Here is a 26,243-nt window from a genome sequence, read left to right on the forward strand (position 1 = left end):
ATTTTCTTCAAGTGTGAACTGTATAGAAATATTCCCATTTATGGCATCTTATGTGTTTATGATGAATGTCTTGCATTAGTTAGTAGGGGCTAAAGCTCAAGATTTGTTTGTGGAATAATCTCTTTGGGTATTTCAGTCTTTTGAACGTTAACCTGTGGATGCCATCTGCCACAGGTAAGACTATATCGAAAAATGTCATTAACATGGATGCTGACAAGATAATTAAATGTCTACCATGCAATTAATCCAATATTTTACCTTAGAGATTCAAATTAAAACTAACTCGCCCCCTGGCTCTGTCTCCAGTCAGTACCTTTCTGGCGGTAATGTGCAACCTGGCTCCATTGAGCAGAAGAAGGGGAAGTTCCCGATCTGGCCAGAATGGAATGAAGCCGACATAAATGCAGAAAAGTGGGATGCAGGCAAAGGTGGAAAAGAAAAGGATAAAATGGGAAAAAGCCCTGTGTTTGTAAGTCCATTTGAAGGTGACTAGATTTCATTTTAGTTTTAAATTTTGTCACGGAACAGGATCGCCTAACATGTGAGTCCATTTTCTCCACAGCCTCCATTCAAAGGAGAGAAATTTTGTCTTTCTGCCTCTGTCTCCCTCCATCCTACCCACCTGTCTTTCCAAGCCTTAGACCTGAGCTTTGCTGATTGTATTTGAGTAAATGAAAGGAGAGACGTGATCAAAGAGTCACGGTGAAATAAAGGGGGAATCGATAGAACAGTTAGCTAGTGGATTTTGGACAGAGTGGGGAACCAGACATTTAGAGACAGTGATTTAGAGGGGGTGCCTGGGTAGATTAAGTGATTGACACTTGATTTCAGCTCAGGTCATGATCTCACAGTACATGGGTTCCAGCCCCTCCTTGAGCGCTATGCTGCCAGCAGGGGGCCTGCTTGGGATTCTCTCCCTCCCCCCACCCTTCTCAAAATAAGTAAATAAACTTTAAAAAAAAGAGTAGAGAGAGTGATTTAGACAATGAAATGCCCCAGCAGACCTGTGAGCTGTTATCTGGAGATTATAGGAGACAATTTTTTTTAAGATGTTATATGAGATAACAGTTGAATCCCTCTTAATATTCTCTTCAAGATATTTGGGGAACGATCTCAGGTACTTTTCATTTATCTGTGGCCATTCAGACATGATGTGTCCCTGGGATTGGAGCTGAGAATGGTGTTACTACCTTTTCCAATTATGTTATCTTAGGTTCTTCTGTCTATTTAAAAATGTTTACATCTAAAGACTTCTTTGTTGGGGGTATGGGTCTGGGTTGCATTTTAAATAGGACCCATTTATTTGGTGCAGCAATTCATTTAACAAAAATGTTTATGGAACACAATCCAGTTTCAAAACAAAAACAAAATTGCCAGAATGACCACGTTGAACTCTGGTGTCTTTATTTGCATAGAGAACTCCAAAATGGTGTTTATTAGCAATTATGTTTTATTCACAAAATGCGGAATTATAAGCTGAGTTATTCATAACATTAATTTGTTTACAAAAGATAGTAAATATAACGAATTGCTGATTCTCTTAGTACTTGAACAATTTCAAGTTCTAACTTGTGGCACTTTTAGATGCAAGGGACTTTGGAACTCTCTGGGTTCAAATGAAAACATTCATATTCTACATATTTTTAACAGAAATTTACAACTAGTGGGGGTTGAATGTGAATTCACATTAGGAAGATAGATTGTACAAATCCTCAGTTAAGAATATGAGCTCTAGAAAAGGTCTAAAAATGAGTCACTCCCAACAATAAGGAGGAGAAAAGTAGAAGTGACTGAAAACTCTGAACTAGGAAATAAGATCTAAACTATAACACGTTAGGGCCCTTGGAGTGCAAGTATGTCTTTATCAGATGACTATGAAAAAATATTGCTGGTCTCTGGAAGGCCAGGCATCGAATTCTAGACATGTGTGCTGGTCACTGGATGCCCATTTCATTTGGAGGCAACATACAGATATGGTGCTGGCTGAACATCAGACCACAAAATAGATACTGTCGCCCTTGGACTATGGAGCTACCTAGAACTGCATAATTAGGGAAGCGCAAGCCCTCCTCCTGTGGTAAATAGGGGCTATTACAATGGAGTGTGATACTTCAGAACTTTAGCTAACACTCCGTTCTGCCTCTCCTGCCCTCACAAGGTAGAAGAGCAGCTCAAACCTTGGTTATTACAACTGCGCAAAGGTACCATCTGGGGTGTAATTTTGCTTCCCGCTCACAGTTCTGTTCTATGACCTCAGCATTCATGGCGTGGGAAGTGACAGTCCCTCTACAGAAGTGAGTGGTGGACACTCCAAGCATGGTGATTACATTTCTATGATACAGTAGCACAGTAGCTCTTAGCCATGATTTGCAACATCCATATTTTACAAGGATCAGTTACCATAAGCCTGGACCTATAGCAGGTATCCTTGGGATTTTATAGAAAGTCACTTCTTTAGATGTGAGGCTAGTGATCAGGAAATCAGCGTCAGATAAGCTAACCCTTCCTTGTAATGCCAGATTTGGGTCTCGCTTCTTCAGCTAAGGGACAGCAATAAAAAGACATGGATGGTAAACCAAACTGAGACATATTTAATGAAGTATTGTAAAGTGGGTATAAGAAATACACCTAAGGCAAAGCGACATGGAAAGAGTACTGTTAACTTAACATGGAGAAAAGGGAATCACAACAGATTATGATAAGATGGGCCCCCCTTTACCTTTTTATTTTCTCCTCAAGGAAATTTAATAATTCAAGACATGAAAATTAGAAGGCAAGCAGAAAGTAGTGACTTGGGGCTTATGTCAGTTTCTCTGGGCTCAGAGAGAGGATATTGTCTGGGGCTACAAAAACAGTTAACACTTGAAGCAGAATCCCAGAGGTAACTATAGAGACACAATCTGAAAATTTTGTATATAGTTTTATGTCAAGACATTTACCCAACTCCTAAGCTATATGTGTGAAGACTTTGCTGCTGAGCAAATGAGTAAAATGCGACAGCTTGGAAGCTAAATAAGAGGAACTATTTCACGATGCTATGGCAAGAGATTGGGATTAAGGGTATACCAAGGTGAAGGGACTCAGACACTCAACCTTCCAGTTAGTCCCCCAACATGGCTGTAGCATTCTGTATTGAGTAAGGGTAAACCAGAACTACACCAAGCCGACCAAATCTTGAAACCCACTGTTGACAGGGTGAAGTTCATTTTGTACTTTGCCTGCTAGAAAGGAATAAAGTCCTCCTCTGAAGGAAGACATTATTACCTAGAGTTTTGAAGAGGAACAGAACCAAACGGCTGAAAAACGAGAGGAAAAATCAGACAATAGAAATAGATCCATGGGTGACTCTGATTGGAATTGTCAGATAGGGGAGTTCAAAGTAACTGAGTTCATATTTGTGAGGGAAAAAACAACATGAGGCAACCCTGGAAGTCTAGTGTGGCTCCTGGAAACTTCAGTCTGGTTTTCAGGGACTCATTCTTTGATCATTTTGACTAGATGTTGGGATTACCTTTGTCTTCATTCCAAGTATTCCAGTACCTTGAATATGTTCCAGATACACATAGACAATTACTGGGTTGAAAGCTCAGATAATACCCTCAAATAGAGCCTATTTCTCAGGCCACAACAGCATTAGGATAAAAATATGAGTACCATAAAAATCACAAATGATATTTATTTGTCTCATCGCTATTAACTCAGGTGAAATTTAGTTACCCCTTTTAACAATACAGTTTACCTTTATAGAGCATTGTTTTTGTACCCGCAGTACTTTTCAGTTTTGTAAGGACCACCCCAACAACCTAATTACCTTGTGAGCTGTAAGAACTTTTACACAGTAGCTACTTGAAGTCTCTCTAATTTACTATATTGCTAGCATTTGAGAGTAGACATTTGTATGTCATTTTTCTTCCCGAGCTCACTAACTGACCCATTCTATGGGCTCAGAAACTAATAAATTACTTGCATTATTGGGCATTTATCTCAGAGAAATGGAAACTAATGTTCATACAAAAGCCTATAAATTGTATGCAAAAATTTATAGCAGCTTTATAAGTAATAACCCCAAATTGGAAACAGCTCGGATGTCCTTCAATGGACAGATGGTACACAAACAAACAAATATTTGTATCATGAAATATTACTCAGCAATAAACAAGAACAAACTATTGATATATATATGCAACAGCTTGAATGAATTGAATCTCCAGGAAATTAGGCAGAGAGGGCAAAAAGCCAATCCACAGGTTACCTGCTATCTGATTTCATTCATATAACATTACTGAAATGATAAAATTAATGAAAAAGAGACCAGATTAATGATCTGGTGGTATTAAACAGGTGGTAAGAGGGTTGGAGGGTGGGTATGGCCATAAAAGAGCCTAGGATGGGTCCTTGTGCTGGTGGAATTGTTCTGTATCTTGAGTGCGTCAATGTCATTATCATGGTTGTGATATTGCACTATAGTTTTAGAAGATTTTACCGTCAGAGAGACTGGCTAAAGAGGACACAGGGACTCTCTTTATTATAATTTCACACCACGACATGTGAATCAATAATTATCTCAAAATAACAAGTTTAATTTTGAAAACTAATAAATGAAATTCAGATCAGAGGTATGAATTTCATTTACATACAATCATACTTTTTAAATCTTCTCTACTCAGGTTAAAAAAAGCACAATATTTTCAGTGCAAAATATGTCCATATCTGTCCCATCCAAATTGTTTTCCTACCATACCAAATTCACATCCCAAAGCAGCTTATGCTTGTTTGGACTGCTTCCTCTGCAATAAAATGTTACTCAACAATCAAGGTTTTGTTAATTAAATACAACATTGTTAACTTCAGTCTTTACCAAGTATTCCATGAACTACCTCTGAGAACATACAAATTGCTCTATAAATGCTTGTTTATTCATCAAATCTATGCACTTATTAATTTTTTTTAAGGGATGAGTTGCTTTTATTTTAATAAAACCATATGGAGAGAAAAACCCTCAATATATTTTTATATAGCAGTTTTTTGAAGACCCTGAAGGAAAGATTGAATTGCCACCATCATTGAAAATTTATTCCTGGAAGCGTCCACAGGATTTTTTATTTAATCGGGTAAGAAATATTTTTACTATTGAATAAAATACATACTAACTATGGGCTGTACTATCCTACTTATGGAAATTCTCATTTTTTAAAACACTGTAAATTTTCCCCATGGTATTTAGTAAGAAAAAGGAATTGCTTTTTGGCATTTAATAGAAAAAAATGATTATCAGTATAGTTTACTATTTCTTGTACTGGTTTCCAAGAGAATATTGAAATTTTGTTTAGTCTTGAGTTTTCTCTACATGATGTCGAAGGATAGCCTAAAATGTGTGGGAAGCTATTCCTTAAGTTTTGACTGACTTTGCCTTTTCTGCTTCTTAGCCAGAACCTATGTGACATGAAATTCTGTTTACTCTAGTGTGTATTAGTGTTAATTTTCTAGTCCGAGAGGTTTGCCCTTGGTTACCTGTGTTCCAGGTATTCTTGAAGCATTTTCCAAGGGCCATCTTCATTTCTGGACCCCATGCTCAGCTACTTGAATCACATTGACTAGCACAGTGCTCAAGAAACCATATTTTAATTTAATTTTATTTTCTTAAAGTTTGTTTATTCATTTTGAGAAAGAAGGAGAGGGGCAGAGAGAGAGAGAGAGAGAGAGAGAGAATCCCAAGCAGGCCTCACATTGACAGTGAGATGTGTGGCTTGAACTCATGAACTGTGAGATCATGTCCTGAGCAGAAATAGAGTCAGATGCTTAACTGACTGAGACACCTAGGTGCCCTGAGAAACCATCATTTTAAATGAAAACCGGTAGGCTAAAATAGTTATTTAGTGCTAGTGAAATGTTTGTAATGGAGCTGAATCTTCCATTTACTATGGAACCCACCCAATCTCAATTTTTACATGAAGTGATTTTATTCCTAAAAGCTTTAGCCTTAATAAGACTGCTACTAATGCAAGAAAATACAATTCAGCCACCGTATTTCCAACTACCGTTACTATCTGAGAAAGATAATTCTAAATTCAGAGATATTTAGTAAAATGAGAAAATAAGAAGATACACCTCTGTCCATCAGAATATTTATTGAATGTCTACTTGTAAGACATTTTAAATAAAATAAATCAAATGTACATGAACTATGCCTTTAAATAACTTATGCTGTTAGGTAATATTGATGTGAAGAATATAAATTCTGTGGTGTGAATATAACGCACTTAATAGTAATGTATTATTAATAATATCCAGGCTCTGTGCAATGGAAGTGCAGAGTTTACATTTCATGCAAATAAAGGATATTAATTCCATAAAGTGGGGGTATTTCAAATGTGAATAAGTAGAAGAGTTATATGCCATCTCTTTTTCCTTTTAGCATACCTTAGTTCTGAGAGATACGCTTGCTTTATAAATAAATTCATCCATTGTTGTTGGCGGCACTTCTACCTAAACTTATAATGTTGACACCCATCTTCGCACCTCTGCTCTCCCTCTGTGCTCTTTCTCTTGATCCCGTGCACCTGCTCCTCTTGGGGTATGCACCAGAACAGCCACAACTGAAAGTCTCGCTAACTATGAAGTCTAAGAATAATGTTTTTCAAGTTTTAATGCCCAGGTCCATGGTGATATATACACTTTACATTGAAACTCATTAAATATGGGCATACATAAAGCTTAGACAAAAATTTAGCAAAACAGTAATGAACTTCCTTTTTTTAAGAATTTTTTAAATGTTTACTTTTGAGAGAGAGGGAGAGAGAGAGAGAGAGAGAGAAAGAGAGAGAGAGAATATGAGCAGGGGAGGGGCAGAGAGAGAGGGAGACAAAGAATCCAAAGCAGGCTCCAGGCTCTGAGCTGTCAGCACACAGCCTGATGTGAGGCTTGAACTCGTGAACCATGAGATCCTGACCTGAGCTGAAGTTGGATGCTTAACTGACTGAGCCAACCAGGTGCCCCAATAATGAATTATCTATATGAAATTTACTCTCTTCAACTCAAAGCAAGGGATGAAGTCACAGGACATGATTTAAGTCAGAGAGAAACTAAGTTATGAAAAAACTGAAAAGCCTGGATTTAAGATATTAGAACCAACATGGACTTTTTCCAACTGAGAAAGTTAACAAGCCCTAACCACTAGGGGAGTGATCAGATCTGTTTATTTCTGAGAACCAGGTATTGATGGCCCAGGCTCTTGAGTGTTGATTATATTGAAGAGATGTAAGATGTCTGAAGATTTATTCTGTCTCTGGTGTAGGTACAGGGAATAGAGACCTCTGTAGAGACTTCTGCCTTAATATTTGCTGTCTTTTACACACTGTCAGTGCTTACTTTCATTTGTTGGCAGGCAGCTGTTAAGTTTCACTCCTCAAATTTTAGGTATTCAATATTTATTTAATCTATTATTAATCGAAGTCAATGTACATTGGTACTTGCTGAAGAGTATGGACATTTTAGAAGTGTCACCTTGCAATTAATTAGCCAAACCAGAATTTACAATATATTTTTTATGTAAAATATTTATATAATATGTATGTAACTTGCTATGTTCATAAATTATAAACATAACAGTCAGTTCAGGCCTTCAAGGTAGTTTTGAGTAAGTTTTTTCTCAGACATAAAAAAATATTTTGTTGAGTTTTCAAGGTGTTAATTGTCCATGTGATTGAGAGTAGTTGATGGCATTAGTTTCCATGATTTTACTAATCAAAAACACATTTATGTTAATTTGATAGGTTGAGTATATAAGCTTGATATGAATTGTAACACATTTTTAAAAACTACTATAAATAATATTTTCCTTTATTATGTTTATTCATTAGCGCTCTAAGTATATAGAAGCATCTTTAGACACATACCAATAAAATAATGACCATTAGATGAATTTTTAAAAAGATAACAGGACTTGAAATTGGGCAAGATTTTATTATTTTTTATTTTTTTATTTAAAAAAAAATTTTTTTTTTTTAACATTTATTTATTTTTGAGACAGAGAGAGATAGAGCATGAATAGGGGAGGGGCAGAGAGAGAGGCAGACACAGAATCTGAAACAGGCTCCAGGCTCTGAGCTGTTAGCATAGAGCCCGACGCGGGGCTCGAAGGACTGTGAGATCATGACCTGAGCCGAAGTCGGACACTTAACCGACTGAGCCACCCAGGCGCCCCTGGGCAAGATTTTAAAAAGCTGTCACAGTTAATATTTTTTATCAAAGATGAAGATATTTTTCCTGCTATCGTGTTAACTAAGCTTCAGGTGTAACTTGAGAGCTTAACTTAAATTTTAGGTCACTTTTTAAACTGTCAGTTTATGTGTGTATGCATGCTGACTTTATCTGCATATATTATATCTTATAACATTCCTTTTTTTATATGAAAAGACTATTTGATAGGCATTACAGTATTAAGTGAATGTCATGTATAGCTGTAAGAGGGTTATCTTATGGAATTATGTGCTTATTTTTTTCTTTTAATTTCTCTGGTTGTGAGAAACGAAATCAGGTTTGACTTGTTTATATCACATGAAACTATATTTCATTCAGCTACATTTCCTTTATTTTTCCTAAGGAGTAATATCTCCATATATATATATATATATATATATATATATATATATTTTTTTTTTTTTTTTTTTTTTTATTTCAGACTCCAGTAGTTGTGAAAAATGAAATCCTGTTTGACTTGTTTTCAGCAAATGAACATTTACTCTGCAGTGAGGTATGTAGGGAATTTCTAACTGAAGTCTGATTGCAGAATACCTTCCAGAGCTGCTTAAAACAATTCCCAGACTGTCAATTTCAGTTATCCCTCGCTTACCTCTAAGTTTTGGAATTGCTCAGTATTTTATAAGCCAGACATTCAAAGAGGAAGAGAAGCCTCTTCAATTGAGTTTAATGAGCAAATGGTGGGGAAATGTTAGTAGTACAATTGCTGTGTCCCTATCCTCCTGCCCATAGACCTAGGGTAGCTGAGACTCACAATCTGCGCATTTTGCCTCTTGACCCACGTGCCTAGTAATTGACATCAAGTTGCTGCCTGACTTGCTCTGCTCTGTGCTCAAGAGCAGGGTGTCCTGATATTGTTTGACTTGCTAATGCAGGGCAAATCTCACCTAAACACCCCCATCTCCACACCCTGGGTTTTATCCATCAGAAGCAAGCCTGTTCTACTCCCCTAAGGCAGTTATATCAGAAACAGGGTGTTTTTTAAAAAAATTATTTTCTCCTAAGACCCAGTCGAAATCAATTGTCATCGATTCAAACACTTTGTCTTTCTTATCTTAAATATCTTGACCAATATTAAAATCAAAACACTTATTTCTTCAACCAGGTTGTACTGATTAGCATAAAGTTACCTTTGAATGGTTTTATACCTTATATTTTAGTCTAACATATGCTTATTTTATGATCCAGAGCATGCATAGACTTTACCTTTTTATTTTTTGAGGGAAGAAAAGCATAAAATATTCTATATTAAAATTACCAGATATACAGAAAGATACTTGGTTTACCTTTTTCAACTTAACTAAACTAGAAGAAATGTCCTAGATAATGTAAATTAAGGCAAACCTAAATCTTATGAGGTTAGTCTCAAGTATTTAATCTTCTTATAAACCAGGCAGTTAAACATAAGATGAATATTTCCAAAAATCCAATATTACTGAGGGTAATAATGTCTTTACTTAACACCACTGTGACTCACAGATCCTTTTTTTTTTTTTTTTGCATTGTTTCTATTCCCTGTAAAATGCTGAAAAATAGATAGCATAGTCTACGTTTTACAGACTGCATTACAGAAACTGCAGTTTAGAGACAGTGAAATGACGTGCCCTAGAGCAGAAGGACCTGGAAGAGAATTCAAACCCTGGTCTCTGTTTCTGCCCCACTCCCCACTGCACCTTGCTGCCTGTTGAAAACTCTGCCCATGGGAGTTTTACTTAGATCACTTCTGCACCTGCAGACTGACACATGAAATACGAGACTTAGAGATTTAACTGTGTATGCAATTTTAATTCTTTCTCATCTCATTCATTGTCTAACAGATCCTATTGACATAAAAGAGATCATTTTCTTCTCAAACTTCTCAACACTTACAGAAGAGTAGCTTACTCATTTATAGAAAGTTAATTCCAGAATAAAATCACCACTACTCTCAGAAGCATTCAGTCTCTCTCGCTCTCTCTTTCTCTCTCTCTCACCCTGTCTCTCCCCTCTCTGTCTCTGTCTCTCTCTTTCTCTCTCTCTCTTTCACACACACACACACACACACACACACACACACACACACACAACTGAAATGGAGATCAATCTCAAATCACTGACAGTTTACTCTGGAAGATAGCTCTTAGCTAAGAGTATGTTTAATGTTAAGCCTTTTTAGCTTGTATTGTGACTCTGCTTCCCAACAACAAAGGCAAGAACAGTGACTTTATTTATAAGTTAGAAATCAAAATGTGGAACACATTACATGTAGAACTTAATATTACTACTGGAAGTAGATTTTCGACTGGTTTCCCCCCTAAATTATAGTACCAACAACTGAAAAGCAACTGATTAACACTAGTGGCTTTTGTCTCTAGCTGATGAGATGGATTATCAGTGAAATCTATGCAGTGTGGAAGATATTCAATGGAGGCATTTTGAACAATTATTTCAAAGGGACCACAGGGGAGCCTCCTTGTCTTGCCTGGAAGCCCTGGGAACACATCTACTCTCTGTGCAAGGCTGTGAAAGGTCACATGCCCTTATTCAATAGCTACGGAAAGTATGTTGTGAAACTTTACTGGATGGTAAGTAAGTTCGTGTTCATGTGCATTAAAAATTGTCTTTCATATTGAAATATATTTGTTTTACATGCTGTTACCCAGGCTGATACAAGGTCATGCATTTATACAGGATATCAATTGTGCACTTACTGGGAAGACATGTCCTGCATATGTAATTTGGGATCGATAAGAAGCATCGTTGTTAGTCCTGTGACACCAGTCCCATGTGCTTTTTAAACTGTTGCTGCGGGGCGCCTGGTGGCGCAGTCGGTTGAGCGTCCGACTTCAGCCAGGTCACGATCTCACGGCCCCGTGAGTTCGAGCCCCGCGTCAGGCTCTGGGCTGATGGCTCAGAACCTGGAGCCTGTTTCCGATTCTGTGTCTCCCTCTCTCTCTGCCCCTCCCCCGTTCATGCTCTGTCTCTCTCTGTCCCAAAAATAAATAAATGTTGAAAAAAAAAATTAAAAAAAAAAAATAAAATAAACTGTTGCTGCTTGGCACAAGGAGGGATGGTCCTCTGCTATCTCTGCCCTCTCGGGGAGGTGGGTAGACAGATGGACGCACAGGGCTCTCTTCCTTCCTCCCTTCTCTCTGATGTGGTATGCAGTCTTGAACAAAGAGAGTGCTTGAGCATATGGTCCATTCCTTCTCTCCTGCTACTGAGAGGCCCGGTCCCACCCAATCTTTTTCCTAAGCTTGGGATTTGTACTCATGTTAACAAATCTTACCTTGACCCAAAAAGTTTTTGCTCCTACCTGAAAGGAAGCAAATGGGATAGCAGAAATAGAGAATGAAAAACACCCCGTTTATATGGCAGAGTAGGCTTACACCACATGTAACACTAGATTATGAAATCCCTTTGAGTTTTTGTGGATGGAATGCTCTCTCTAAAGGCCCATACTCACAGGCAGAGCCAGCTACATGATTTGCAGAGCCCCTTGCTCGAAAATGATTGGGAATTTCAATATGGTGATAGCAGCACTTGAAAAAAAATGGCACCCCTCTTAGGGTGAGGTTCCTTGTGACTGTGCAGGTCGTACACCCATGAACCTGGTCCTGGTCACTTAGGAAGAATGTTCTTGAATATTTGAGGAAGCGGGAAGTATGGAAAGTTAACCAACCCAGTCTGTATTTCTAAAGAACATGGCTTTCCCCTCAGTAAGCCAGAACCATCTACCCTTCCTGGGGTGGAGAATGCTGAAAGGCATTAGGAATTAATAAGATCATGGGGCGCCTGGGTGGCTCAGTCAGTTAAGCTGCTGGCTCGGCTCAGGTCAGTATCTCAGGGGTCTCGAGTTCAAGTCCCACTTGTGGCTCTCTGCTGTCAGCGCAGAGCCTGCTTCTGACCCTCTGTCTCCCTCTCTCTCTGCCCCTCCCCTGCTCTCTCTCAAAAATAAAATGAGACTTTTTTTTTTAAAAGGAATTAGTGAGATTGTTACAGCAGGGACATAAAAGTAAAGAAGGTAATATCAGCCTCTGATATCTAAAATGGGATTTTTGGTGTTTTGATATTCACAGCAAGGTGAGAGACTTTGAAAGTCAAAACTTTGTGAAGAGAGAAAATGACTTCCTAAATGCCTTTATCTTCCTTATTTACCAGTCAGGAGGCAGATTTGGGGGACAAGACTCTGAAGTTTTAATGTACACCGAAGAATGAGAGTAAGGATACACCATGGATAGGGCTGAGGGATTATAGACAGAAGGTAAACATGGGAAGAATGACAAGGTCAAATGCCCGGTATTGACTCCCCTCCCCACTTTCCACACATTTACTTAAACTGAGGTGGGAGGGAGTTCAAAATTATTAAGAATCATGGGGCGCCTTGGTGGCCCAGTCAGTTGAGTATCCGACTCTTGATTCTGGCTCAGGTCATGACCTCACAGTTTGTGAGCTCAAGCCAGGCATCAGGTTCTGCTCTGGCAGTGCAAAGCCTGCTTGGGATTCTCTCTCACCCTCTCTCTCTGCCCCTCTTGTGCTCACACACTCTCTCTGAAAATAAATAAACTTCAAAACGGTTATTAAGAATTGCAAAGGAGCATCAGCAGAATAGTAAACCAACCCTGTTAGTTTCTTTCTCTCTGCTTCCTGATATCCTTCCTTCTTTGGGAATTTCCTTCTATGTGAATTTGCAACATTTATTTAAAAAAAAATTTTTTTTTCAATGTTTATTTATTTTTGGGACAGAGAGAGACAGAGCATGAACGGGGGAGGGTCAGAGAGAGAGGGAGACACAGAATCGGAAACAGGCTCCAGGCTCTGAGCCATCAGCCCAGAGCCCGACACGGGGCTCGAACTCACGGACCGCGAGATCGTGACCTGGCTGAAGTCGGACGCTTAACCGACTGCGCCACCCAGGCGCCCCAGAATTTGCAACATTTATTAACACTACATTCCGTTTTACAGTAAAACTGTGACTTATTTCTCTTTAACTGTACTGATTCCTCATAGGTGCAAACCCACCTGTATTCAGAATTAAAACAAAAAACAAAAAACAAAAAAAACGTAGTCCAACTTGGAAGTTTCAGTCTGATCCAATCATTTGAGCAGGCTAGACAAGGTAGCCCTTGAGGGAAGAGGGGTGTGGTGTCCAGTCGCTTCTTCTGGTTCCTCAGTGGTCTCATCTGACGAATGGCTTGCAGGGCTGTTGCCTAACTGTTGAGCCCTGAGACACAACTTTTTCCATATGAATTATTTTTGTAGGCAATTTGTTGGCACTCGTCGCGGACGTGCAAGGCCATGTTCTCCCTCTGAGGCTGAGAGAAAGCTTTACTGGCTCTCAGCATTTCTAGATCCATTCACCTGGCCCCATGGACCCTTCAGGGTCCCTTGCACACAGAGGCAAAGAGACCACATCCCTCAAGATAATAGACATCAAATATGTCATGGAATGAATACAGGTAAAGAGAAAATGTGGTAATTGTGTAGAAGAAACTAGCAAAAGTCCTGACAAATGGTAGATTTGCGACACTATTGCTGTTCTTCTTTCTTTCATGTATTCCTTCCTTCTCTCTTTCCCACCCCTACCACCTTCCACCAGGAAAGCCAGAGGAACAGATCCTTCCTCTTTCCACCTCTCGCTAGAGCCAGGGGGAAAGCATGTGATCAGTTTACCTGGTGCTCACTTGCCCAACAACCGCTCTTAGGTGAGGATGTGAGGGTGGAGAGGATATACATAGATGGTGGCAATGCTGTGTCCCATGCTCCTGCAGCGCGGCCTGGCTGTGCATCTTTTGCCCAAACTTGCTTCGTTCCTGCCAAGGTCTGATGTGCAGTCATCTAGTGTCCCATCAAATCTGTGCATCTCTTACATACTTCTTGAATTGCCCGTATTTTGCCTATTTATAAAACAGGTTATTCAAAGTTTTGTCACAGAGCTCTAAGTATTCTTTTATTTGTGCAGATAATCACAAATGTGGGGGTAGAGGAAGTGCTTTGAAATTTGTCTTTTAACTTTGTATCTTCTACCCAATGGAGGCTTGTAATTTTTATGTAGTTGATTATGTCATTATTTTTATTAACTGACTCTAGGATGTTTATGTTATTTAATGTAAGATATCATTATCTCAAGAACATTTAAAAAAACCCCTTATATTATCTAGCATTTTGGGCTTTTTTTTTTTTTTTTTTTTTTAATTTGGGTCTTTGATTTGTTTATCTACAGTGAGAAATGAAGACCTGGTTTCTTTTTGTCCTAAAATTTCAGTGAATTGCCCCAGGATTACATATTGAATGTTGTACTTTTTATCCACTAATTTTATTTTGTTTATTTAAAAGAAATTGTTAATGTTTATTTATTTTTGAGAGAGACAGAGACAGAATGCGAGCAGGGGAGGGGCAGAGAGAGAGGGAGACACAGAACCTGAAGCAGGCTCCAGGCTCTGAGCTATCAGCACAGAGCCCGATGCAGGGCTCGAACCCATGAACTGTGAGATCATGAACTGAGCCGAAATTGGATGCTCAACCAACTGAGCCTCCCAGGTGCCTCTTATCCATCCATGTTGTCACAAATGGCAAGATATCATTCATTTTTATGGCCAAAAAATATTCCATCACACATACACACACACACCCACCCCCCCACCCCCCCCACACACACGCACACTATATCTTTATCTCTTCATATATCCATGGTCAGTTGGGCTGCTTCTATATCTTGGCTATTGTAAATAATGCTGCAGTAAGCATTGGGGTGCACGTAATTTTGAAAACTACTTTGATCATACACTGCATTCCAGTGTGGACTTGTCTTTGTTTTTGGACTCCATTTTCTCCTGCTATTTTTCTTGTCCTTTTTAAATACCGTATCACTTTAATTGTTATGGATTTACAGTATGATTTGATTTTTTAGAATAAGATCCACCTAATATTCTTCTGCTTCAATATTTTCTTGGCATGCATGCTTTTTAAATAAACACTTTAATTGGTATTTATCTTTGAACACATATTTATAATTATGTATCCTTTATTCTATATATAAAAGGGTTTAGTCCTCATCATCCTGCTACAGCTTGTCTTCTCTTGATTATTGTATTTTGATTCATCTTTCATTCAGTTGGAATGTGCATTCCAAATTTATATTCACTTAGAATATATATGTTATATATTTTGGGTAACTTTAAATATTGTGGTCTATTTTCCTTTATATATGATTGCTATATGAATGATAATTTGCTTACATATGGAATACTTGGATAATACTTTTTTTGTTTGTTTTAGAACACAATAGCCAATGCCTGAGTATCTTCTAGTTTCAGTGTTAAAGACACTTGTTCTGAAGCTTTCACTCTCCACTGTATCTGAAACCCTCGCACTTTATCTCACCTGCTTTTGCTTCATTTTTCCCCATAGCACTGTGTATGGATCCAATGCCCTATCCTCGTAGTAAATTCATTACTATGTGTAACAAATATATAAGAAGCTGTTACCATCTAGATGCTTTCTATTCAGGGATTTTGCTTAAATATATATATTTTATATTCATATATTGATCCAACCTAGTTTTTCAAATTGTTGAGGTATAAATGACACACAGTGTTTACATTAGTTTCAGGTTTATAACATAGTGATTTGATAAGTTTGCACATTATGCTGTGCTCACCACAAGTGTAACTACTGTCTGTCACCATCTAATACCATGACGATACCTTTGACGATATTCCCTGTGCTGTACCTTTTATCCCCATGACTTATTCATTCATAACTAGAAAACTGTATCTCCCACTCCCCTTCACTCATTTTGCCCATTTTCTCCCCCTCCTCCCCTCCAGCAACCACCAGTTCTCTGTATTTATGGGTGTGTTTTTTTCTTTTTCTTTTTTTGTTTATTCATTTGTTTTGTTTTTTAGATTCCACATATAAGTGAGATCATATGGTATTTGTCTTTCTCTGACTGACTTATTTCACTTAGCATAATACCCTCTAGATCCATCCATGTTGTCACAAATGGCAAGATCTCATTCATTTTTATGGCTAAAAAATATTCCATCACACACACACACACCCAACACGCACACTATATCTTTATCTCTTCATATATCCATGGTCAGTTGGGCTGCTTCTATATCTTGGCTATTGTAAATAATGCTGCAGTAAACATTGGGGTGCACGTATCTTCTCAAATTAGTGTTTTCGTTTTCTTTGGGTAAATACCCAGTAGTAGAATTATTGGATCCTGTGGTATTTCTGTTTTTAATTTTTTGTGGAACTTTCATACTATTTTCCACACTGGCAGCACCAATTTATATTCCCACCAACAGTGCATAAGGGTTCTCATCCTCACCAACATTTATTATTTCTTGTCTTTTTAGTCTAGCCATTGTGACAGGTGTAAAGTGATATCTCCTTGTGACTTTGGTTTGCATTTCCCTAATGATTAGTGATGTTGAGCTTATTTTCATGTGTCTGTTGGCCATTTGTATATCTTCTTTGGAGAAATGTCTGTTTAGATCCTCTGTTCATTTTTTTTAAATTTTTTTTTTTTTTTCAATGTTTATTTATTTTTGGGACAGGAGAGACAGAGCATGAACGGGGGAGGGGCAGAGAGAGAGGGAGACACAGAATCGGAAACAGGCTCCAGGCTCCGAGCCATCAGCCCAGAGCCTGACGCGGGGCTCGAACTCATGGACCGCGAGATCGTGACCTGGCTGAAGTCGGACGCTTAACCGACTGCGCCACCCAGGCGCCCCCCCTCTGTTCATTTTTTAATTGGATTATTTGTGGGTTTTCTGGGTTTTAAGTTGTATAAATTCTTTATATATTTTAGATATGATATATTTTGTATACCTTATTAGGTATATAATTTATGAGTATTTTCTCCCATTCGTTATGTTACCTTTTTTTACGGCTTCCTCAGCTGTTTCAAACTTTTTTTGGGGGGATGTAGTCTCAAAAGTTTATTTTTTCTTTTGTTTCTCTTGCTTTAGGAGACCTATCTAGAAAATGTTTCTATGGCTGATGGCAAATAAATTACTGCCTATGGTTTCTTCTGGGAGTTTTATAAATTCAGGTCTCACATTTAGGTCTTTAATCCATTTTGGGTTTATTTTTGTGTATGGTAAGAAAGTGGCCCAGTGTCAGTTTTTGGCATGTAGCTGTCCATTTTTCCCAGCACCATTTATTGAAAACACTGTCCTTTCCCCATTGTATATTTTTACCTCTTTCATAGATTAACTGACCATATAAGTATGGATTTATTTTTGTGCTTTCTATTCTGTTCCATTGATCTATGTGTTTATTTTTGTGCCAGTGCCATACTGTTTTGACTACCACAGCTTTGTAGTATATCTGAAATCTGGGATTGTGATACCTCCAGTTTTGTTCTTCTTTCTCAAGATTTCTTTGGCTATTTGGGGTCTTTTGTGGTTCCATACAAATTTAAGTATTTTTTATTCTAGTTCTGTGAAAAGTATTGTTGGTATTTCCATAGGGATTGCATTGAATCTGTAGACTGTTTTGGATAGCATGGACATTTTAACAAAATTAATTCTTTTAATCTATGAGCATGGAATAGTTTTCCATTTGTTTGTGTTGTCTTCAATTTCTTTTATATGTTTTATAGTTTTCAGAGTACAGACCTTTCACCTCCCTGATTAAGTTTATTCTTAGGTATTTTATTCTTTTTGGTGCAATTGTAAATGGGATTATTTTCTTAATTTTTCTCTCTGCACAACTGATTTCTGCATATTAATTTTGTATCTTGCAAGCTTACTGAATTTACTTATTACCTCTAATAGTTTTGTGGTGGAGTATTTAGGATTTTCTGTGTACGGTGTCATGTGATCTGCAAATGCAACCTACAGTTCTGTTTGTTAGGCAAATACACAAGCCAGGTTATAATACTCTCCTGCTCGTTTTCTCTACTTTGGTCCATTCTTTGAAATGGGAATTGCAGTCATTGAAAGAACATAGAATACTGATAACAGTGATAATAAATAGATAGATGCAATTTTTAAATGACAAAAACAAGGACTTTGTTTTCTCAGAGACTGTATTCATGGGATTGAAAGATGGCTACCTGGTATTCTGGTTGAATAGAAACTTGTATCTTATAAATATATGAGACCCACTATTTATAATTTATAGCAACAATGGGATCATATGATACTTCTTGTTCTATAATGTATTTTTTCCCTAATTATGGGCATTATTTATGCTAATATATCAATCTACCTTGTACTCCATTGTTTGAATGTAATGATAATTATACATTTTTTGTTAATTTCTTATTGATATTTAGATTATGACCAGTGTTTTACCAATACAATTCTGTAAAATAGCATTTATGTGTATATATTTTTGCCCATTTATGATTATTTTTCTGGGATTTCTACATGTGGAATTATTCAAATATATGCAAATTCTTAATTTTCATAAATATATCCACTTTGTTCTTACACTTTATTTTTTTCTTTTTCTTTTTTTTCTTACACTTTTATTTGTGTGCAATTTATATTTGATATAATTGGGATTTAAGTCTGTCATTGTATTATTTGCTTACTCTGTTACTTCTGTTATTTATTTATTTTTTTGTGTCTATTTCCCTATTCCTGTGTGTTTTCTTGAACATTCTTTGGGATTCCATGTTGAATTATCTCTAGTGTTTATGAGTGTATTTCTAAGCATTACTTTTTTTTCTAGTGGTTGCTCTAGGGATTAAAATATACATACTTAGCTTATCACAGTCTAGTAATATCAGCATTTTACCACTTAAATTAGAATATAGACTCTTTACCACCATTTGGGTCCCTTTACACCTTTATAACATAATTGATTAGATGTTTTTATACATATTCAGAACCTTTATAAAATAAATGTTGCTTTCAAAAGTCAAATATAATTTTAAAAGCTCGAGAAGCAAAGAATACTTTATTGTATTTAGCCGTATGTTTGTATTTTTCTTTACTCTTTCTTCACTCCTGATGTCCTAAGATTTCTGTCATTTCCTTTTTTTTTTTTTTTGTCTTGTTTTCACTACCCTTTTTATTTATGTTTTTTTTCTTCTTTCTTTTTCACCATCCTTTCTTAGTCTTCTGGTGACAAATTATCTTAACTTTCTTTTATCTGAAAATGTTTTATTTCACCCTTATTCCTAAACGGTATTTTCACTTGATACAGTGTTGTGGGTTGGGCAGGCCTTTTTCCTCAGCATTGAAAACTAGTCTGATACTTCCTTCTGGCCTCTGTGGTTTCTGGAGAGCGATTTGGTGTTCTTTTCTCGCCAGCTAGCTGGTTTCTGGCTTTTTTCTGTGTCTCCAGTTTTCAGAAGTTTGAATGTAATGTGTCTGGGTGTAGATTTCTTTGAGATTATCCTCTCTGGGATATGTTGAGCTCCTTGAACCTGTAGGGTCATGTCTTAAGAAAATTTGGGAAAGTTTTCAGTCATTACTCATTTAAATATTTTTTCAGCCCCACATTCTTTTTCTCATTTTGGGGGGACTCTGATGGCATGCATGTTATATCTTCTTTCACTGTCTCATAGGTCCTTGAGGTTCCTATCATTTGTAACAATCTATTTTTCCTGGTTGTTCATAATTTCTATTGACTTAAATTCCAATTCACCAATTTCTTTCCCATTTGCGTTCTGCTATTGATCTTTTCCTATGAAGGGTTTTTTTTTTTTTTTTTAATTTCAAAATTTCTGTTGTTTTTCCTCATATTTTTTATTTCTTTGATAAGGCATTCTATTTTTTATTTGTTTCAAAGAATATTCATAGTTGCTTCCTGGAGCATTTTTATGACATCTGCTTTAGATTTCTTAACTAAAAATTCTAAATTCCCTGTCATTTTGGCACTGTACTCTGTTGACTGTGTTTTCTCATTGAAATTTAGATTTTCCTGGTTTTTGCATGATGGGTAATTTTGGACAGTTTCCTGGACATCTTTAGTGTTATGTTGTATGACTGATTGCTAATTAAATTTTTTATTTTAGCAAGTAGTCAACCTGTTTAGATTCAGAGTGCACATCCTGGCTCACTTTTGTGGGCTGTGCTTCATATGTTAATTTGGTTTATAAAGCCTGTGCAATGCTACTCTGCTCTGTCACTCCTTTGTTGTCCCATGATAAGACTTGATCCCCCAGTGTCCTTAGCACTAGCTGAGGAGGGGGAGGTGTACTGCTTCATCCCTGCATGGGTCGAGTGTGGAAATAAGACTTCCTCCAACAGGTTCTACTAATGCAGAAAGCACTTCCTCTTTATTGCAGGAGGTTGATAGAAGTCACAATTCTGCCCACTGACTCCACTGGGCAGAGAAACTGCCCTGTTTACTTCAGGACAGTCACAGAAGTCAGACTTTCACCCTCAGGCCCTGTATGGGAAGGGCATCACCTGTTACTGGGCTGAAGGTGGGGGAGTGCTGTTAGGGTTCTATCCTAATCTATATAATTATGTTCATTCAGATATGGGCTGAAATCTCTGTCCGCTGATTGCTCCTTCCTTGATCTTTTGTAATTGTGATTGATGCTATTAATTAAAAAAAAAAACAAATTTTTTAATGTTTATTTATTTTTGAGAGAGAGACAGAGCATGAGCAGGGGAGGGGTAGAGAGAGAGGGAGACACAGAATCCGAAGCAGGCTCCAGGCTCCCAGCTGTCAGCACAGAGACCCACTCGGGGCTTGAAATCATGAACCACGAGATCATGACCTGAGTCAAAGTCATATGCTTAACCGACCCTGCCACCCAAGCCCCCCCAAAAATATTTTTTATTATCCCTTTAGCATGGTCTTAGGAGGCAGAGGATATAAATATATGTAGCCATTTAGTTATCTTGACCTAGAATTCAAGTGTGGAAAATATTAAAATTTGAACATGACTATATTCTAAAGTAACTTTGTAATGTATATTTATACTAATAAAGGAAGCATCCTTCTTCATAAATGTGCTAAGTAATTAAACATTTTGATGGTCATTTCAAATTATGTGGTGCTAACACAGTAAACTAAGTAAAAACTGCCCCATGTACATCTTTTACATGCAGGTAAGAAAAAAAAGTGTAAAAATGTTTCAGTGGTGGGCACCTGGGTGGCTCAGTTGGTTGAGCACCCAACTCTTGATTTCGGGTCAGGTCATGATCCAAGGGCAGTGGGTTTGAGCCCCTCATTGGGTTCCATGCTGAGCATGGAGCCTGCTTAAGATTCTCTCTCTCTCTCCCCCTCTCTCTCTCTCTCTCTCTCTCCCTCTACCTCTCCCCTGTGCGCTCTCTCATGTTCTCTTTCTCTCTAAAATAAAATTTCAAAAATTTCAGTGTTCTAAGATAAAGTCTCAAATAAATAAAGTCAATGTTCTATGATGAGGTCTCATATATATAATATTTATATGTAACATTTATATTTACATATATAACATTTAATTTCTTCATAAACTTTAAGGAAGCCATCAACCAAATTTTAATATGAAAGAATCAAAAAACTCCCAGGAAAATTGTTATAAGTCTAGTCAAAGTGTCTTTTTAAGTGTAATACTGAACACTTATCCCTGTGTATTTTTCATAATAGCTTTTCTGAGATGCAATTCATGTACCATGCAGTTCGATCTATTTAGACTATACAGTTCAATGGTGTTTAGGAATGAAAGCATTCTCAATCGAAATATATTATTGATCAGCTGTAAGTAGATGATACTCATTGAACTGGTTTAGCTTAAGTGCTTATGTCTGCTTTAAAACATTTCTTTCGTGGGGACCCAGTTGGTTCATTCAAAATTGTTCTCATATTACTAGGTTTCATTGTGGTAAAATATATGTACCATAATATTTGGCATTTTGAATGTTATAAATGCACAATTCAGAGGCATTAAGTATTCTTACAATGCTGTACAACCATCACCACTATCTATTTCCACAACTTTTTCATCATCCCAACTGGAAACTCTGTACCCCTTAAACAATAATCTTTCATTCCCCTCCACCCCCAGCCCCTGGGAACTTCAAGTATGCCTTTTGTCTCTGTCAGTTTGCTTTTTTCCAAATATGTCATACAAATAGGATTACAAAATATTTGTCCTTTTGTCTCCGGCTTATTTCGTTGTGTATTCTTTTGGGTCATGTCATTTGAAATTAGGAGAGGGAGTGGCTATACACCTAAGTTTTAATCCTGTCTTGCCCTATATGACCCGTTAGAGAAGAAAGAAAGACATGAAATCACTAAATAAGGCAATATGAATTCAGAGTTACTCATCCCATACAAAGAAATCATGCCCCTATTGCCCCTATGTACTGGGAAAACTAGTGTTTTTTGAATCTTTAGTTCAAATGTCACCTTCTTGTGAAGACTGCACAAGCAATATTTGTCACACTTGCTTTTCTGGTCCTAGAGCACCATGAAAATATTGTTTTATGTTATTTGCATATATGCTCCTGTCACTAGACTCTAAGCAATTCACTGCTGTAGGCCAGGTGTTAATGCAGACTTGGGGTTCAGAATGCCTGCATCACTGATGAAAATACTTCTTGGGCAAAAGAATAAATTCATAATAAAATTTTGCATGTAAAACCAAAGTTTAAAAAATATTTGAGTTCATAACCATTAAAGTTACCATTTGTCCCAAACTTTTAACTGTGAAATAATATGCATACAGGTAAATATATAATCATTTTATTAAAGTGTTAACTAACTTCATGTTAAAAATTAGATCTTTAATTAGGAGTAAAAAGGATTCTGGTAATTGGAAGTTTAAAGTCACTGAGTCTATCAGAGTGAACAATAATTACTTATACTTGGAGAATTTGTGTTATGATTATGTTGTTATTTAATTATGACCAAACTTATCCATGGTTGTTTAATGTTTTGGTTCTGCTGTTTGAAACACTTTGATTTACTGCATTATATAGGATGGGCACCCAAGAATGTGTTTATAAGGTTTCATCAATAATGACTGTTGATATAGATAAATAAAATAAAATAAATTAAATTAAATAAAACAGCTGAAATTCTCAGCCACAGTAGTATTGAAAACCAGCACACCAGTCTTTAGATGTAAGAAGGTAAGTTAAAATTATGAAAGAGTAAATAATAACATCAGTAGTACACAATAATATATGAGAAAAAATAATGTAAATCACTAACTGTACATTCCTTTCTTCTCATTTTTAGGGTTGTTGGAGAAAGATAACTATTGATGACTTTCTGCCTTTTGATGAAGACAACAATCTATTGCTTCCGGCCACAACATATGACTTTGAACTCTGGCCAATGCTTTTGTGTAAAGCTATCATTAAGCTGGCAAATGTTGAGTATGTAGAAGGAAGAACAATCACTCGCATAAAAACAAAAAGACAAACAACAAAAACCTATACATCTATATCACATAGCTTCATTTAAAAAAAAATCTATTTAAAATAGCTTTCTTTCCAGACACTGTAAACGTTTTGATATAAAAATACCAAAACCACTAATTTGAAAAATTGGGTTACCCAGCAATAGGACAAAATTCTCCCAAGGGAAAATACTCAAAAATTATTCTATATCCAGTGCTTTCTTACAATGAATAGAAGGTGATCATGAAAAATAGTGCTTCACCTCAGCAGGAGAAAAAGGTGGTTTTTGTACGGGGAAGTACTGGTTCATCTAAATAGCGAATCATGTACACTGGAATCCAGTTAAAGTTTTAGGTTCTGTACATGCAGCAATAATTTATAATCTTGAAAACCTGAGCTCTTCTGAAGGATGACAATGTTTTTGATATGCTCCTCAGGATTTTGGTAACACTGCTCCCTTTTAATACATTTGTGATAAAAACTTCTTCCATTTGCTTCAATATTCTTGTGAAATCTGCGTATGTCTTCCATGCTTGCATGTCTTGTGCATCAACATGTATGAGATGTGTCTGCCACATACATTCATCCTCTTGGCTCCCACCTACAGAGACCTTAGGTCAACGTATCCCCGCCCTAGCCATGCAAAAAGAATCTTAGATGCTTGAGTTGCAAAGGCCTGGCAACTTTGTATCATTGCTCGGTGGGGGGGATTCTCACCTATACTGAGCCACCTTGAATTTGATACCCTTCTCTCTCCTGCAGGGTGTGACAGCATCTCATTGTCAGCAGATTGCCCTTGGGCTCCAACAGACCACTGCAACCCTTTGCTCAGCCTCCTCCCCTTCTGTAAACAGAGCTCTGTCCATCAGAAGGGCACTCCATTTTGGTTTTTTTGTCTGGATTTTCCTTTGGCTCAGCTTCCTTTGTTCTTTCCCAAGGCTACACAGTAAAACCAGCCACTCCACTGACATCCTAGACAGATCTCTTTTCTCTCACCAACCTTCGATCTTCTGTTCAGAATTTGTTTCACCAAGCTCACAACTCTTAATTTCAATGATTAAAAAAAAAAAACAAAAAACTCAGCCCAGATCTTTTAAAGTAGCTGAATAGAACTGAGTATTCACGCTGGTGACAACCGCCGTTTGTTTGTTTTGAAAGAAAATGATGTTCCTAATGTTCCTAATTCTCAGACCTAACTTGAAGTACTGAGAACTGGAGCTGAATTAATGCCAGTGAAGTGCTAAATGGGTGACCTGGAAAATTGGAGTGGTATTTTGCCTTTCTTAAAGCTATAGTTCCATAGAATTTTAGAGCCTCCTAAGAAATAGAACTATTGCTATTTTAAAAAATAAATCCAGCTTAGAAATAAAGGACCAGACTAAATGTAAGACATTTTTTAGGCATTATAGTGGCTACCTGTATACTTGTGGTACAATTTATACTTGTCTCTGCATTTTTTCTCAAATTTTATAGTATATAGCAATTATTTTAATATGAGTTTTAGCTTTCTACATTAAAAATTTAACGTGTAGTAAGTATTTCACTATCACTGTGCGCTACGCAAAGGAAAGGACCCTCTTCACATGAGGTATGCAGTCACTTCCTAAATATGATTATTCATAGTTTAGACTGTGAACTTTCCCAGGAGAATTCTGGTATCTGTGACATGTGTAGGTACATCAAAATTCATAACGTCTGAGCAACAAACCAATAAAAGTTTGTAAATGTTAGAACATGTGACTAAGATAGTAAGATTTCTTTCTGAAGAAAAGAACACGTCTGGTCAATATCATTAATCCCCTCCGTTGGCACGTGGTAAACTGCCAGTGTGACTCCTGGCCAGAACAGGGCTGTGGCATTTCTGTGTCTCAGTGCAAATAGACCAATCACTTTGGGGGAAAAAGGGACTAAAATGAGCAGAGTGGTATTGGGTCATCACACTCTCCTCTGACTTCATGCTACAGTGGCAGATCTACTCATTTGTATCGGATAGAAGAGATATTTGTCATCTCTCTGAGATTATCTAAGGACTAAATTAGGGCTATCTGATGTAGCCTTGACCTGCTATGTATGAGACTGATTTAGTACCCAGCCTCATGGGCATCAAGGAATAGGAGCTAACATCGGAAATATAAAAAGATATGGTTCTATTTTGTAAAGAATATGATAGTATATTGAATATATACAATGTATATCATCTAAATTTATATATTTTATAACATATATTTGAATATGCTTTGTGTATATGACATGAATGTTAACTTACATCTTTTTAAAACAAGGCGTATAGTGTGTTTTTAAAATAAACATGAACTTTTAGATTGGATTCCTTTAAGCGCTTTAACAAAATGAATCATCTGGCTGTTGGAATAGTATTTTCTTCTACTCTAACATATAAGCCATATGACCCCTACATTTATTATTATATCACTGCTTACTAAAGATTCTCGGTGCTTATATATCTCTTTGTGTATGTTTTCAAATGTTATTAACTATGCTATTGTGCATTTGCTTTTTTAGCATCCATGTAGCCGAGAGGAGAGAATTAGGGGAGTTCACGGTGATTCATGCGCTTACCGGATGGTTACCAGAAGTGATTCCTCTCCAGTAGGTTTTACCATTAAGTTCTTCATATGTATTTTTCTTTCTGTCCCAGTAATGTTTCTTTAACTAAAGTATTATTAAGCTTTC

The 26,243-nt window shown here is 37.0% G+C and overlaps 1 protein-coding gene across 5 annotated transcripts in view; it reads left to right on the forward strand.

Moving 5' to 3' along the window:
* ADGB (androglobin) overlaps positions 1–26,243 on the forward strand; it is a 164,621-nt gene that overhangs the window by 29,993 nt on the left and 108,385 nt on the right. For 3 of the 5 annotated variants that reach the window (XM_086708075.1, XM_086708077.1, XM_086708076.1), the window contains exons 2-7: positions 307–469; positions 5,019–5,111; positions 8,681–8,752; positions 10,614–10,823; positions 23,389–23,528; positions 26,073–26,159. In XM_086708075.1, coding sequence (XP_086564201.1) covers positions 307–469; positions 5,019–5,111; positions 8,681–8,752; positions 10,614–10,823; positions 23,389–23,528; positions 26,073–26,159 — 765 coding nt within the window. Of the gene's footprint in view, positions 1–306; positions 486–5,018; positions 5,112–8,680; positions 8,753–10,613; positions 10,824–20,529; positions 20,642–23,388; positions 23,529–26,072; positions 26,160–26,243 lie in introns of those variants that run through there. The other 2 variants (XM_086708078.1, XM_086708079.1) reach the window with 2 other exon arrangements.

Source organism: Puma concolor, chromosome B2, assembly GCF_028749965.1.
Source record: "Puma concolor isolate L17-30 chromosome B2, mPumCon1.1.hap2, whole genome shotgun sequence".
NCBI lineage: Eukaryota > Metazoa > Chordata > Mammalia > Carnivora > Felidae > Puma > Puma concolor.